A 954-nucleotide genomic window follows, 5' to 3' on the forward strand; every position below is an offset into this window, starting at 1 on the left:
AGCATAACCCGCTGGTTCTATCTTTGGGCTCTGTAGTTGTTGTCCGACAGGTATAGGAAAAATATTCGTTTGAGATGATGCCGGCGAAAGGAGCTGGGATTTTTTGACATCCATGAGTGACAGGTAAATTCAGCGCATACTACGGCTTGGAAGTAGTGCCATATTCAGCTCTGTGCAAGCGTTCAGTAAATAAGCTGTTGTTGACCAGAGGATCCTATTCGGACGCCAACCAATCACGTCACGCACAGGCTGCAGGTAAGTTACCAAATGTGAATCCCACAATACACAAAGCCTCTTCATTCGAATTCCAAACACAAAGAGCAGCTGCTTACTTGTGTTTTGTACATTTCCTTCATATCGGCTAAGTCCATTCGCAGTTCCAGATTTTCTTCCTTCACCTTGCCGAAAATAACCAAAAGAGAATCGTATCGATGTTGCAGTTCTTCCATCTCGTCCAGATGGGTGCCCGGTACGAAACTGGAAGACTCTTGGTCGGGAGATATACCGGACATCCGGGCCAAACGTTCCGACCGGGCTGTTAAAGAAGCGATCTCTGCCAAAAGTGTCTCTCTTATTTGAGTGAGCCGTTCAAGATCACGACGAAGTTGATGACATTCACCTTCCTTCAGATGAAGTAGTGACTGAAAGGGAAACGTCGAAAAGCCCATCCGTTTAAAGACCGAGAACGTACATTTGCGCACAGGAACTTTCAGACGAGAGCTATTTAAATCCAGTAACATGCTCGGTAATGCACTACTGAGTACCACGATTGGGGGAGGACAACATGTGTCTGGGCGAAGCATATCTAGTAAACAGAAGAGTAGGCCGCAAAAGCGAGCTGGGCCACACTAACTTATAGCCACACTGATGGTACATCGTGGGATTTCGGTGCAAATCGGAAAGCGCGATCCTGCTTACGCCGACTGGATGGCATACTGTTGACCTGAATACTAA

At 46.8% G+C, this 954-nt stretch overlaps 1 protein-coding gene across 1 annotated transcript; it reads right to left on the minus strand.

Moving 5' to 3' along the window:
- Positions 1-332: 332 nt before the first annotated feature.
- On the minus strand, positions 333-641 carry T265_15987 (hypothetical protein; the record flags this gene model as incomplete). Its single annotated transcript, XM_009179441.1, has 1 exon — positions 333-641. A coding segment is annotated over one exon (309 nt), but the record flags the coding sequence as incomplete, so codon positions are not given.
- Between the last annotated feature and the right edge of the window lie 313 nt (positions 642-954).

This window comes from Opisthorchis viverrini (assembly GCF_000715545.1).
Source record: "Opisthorchis viverrini unplaced genomic scaffold opera_v5_2744, whole genome shotgun sequence".
Taxonomy (NCBI): domain Eukaryota; kingdom Metazoa; phylum Platyhelminthes; class Trematoda; order Opisthorchiida; family Opisthorchiidae; genus Opisthorchis; species Opisthorchis viverrini.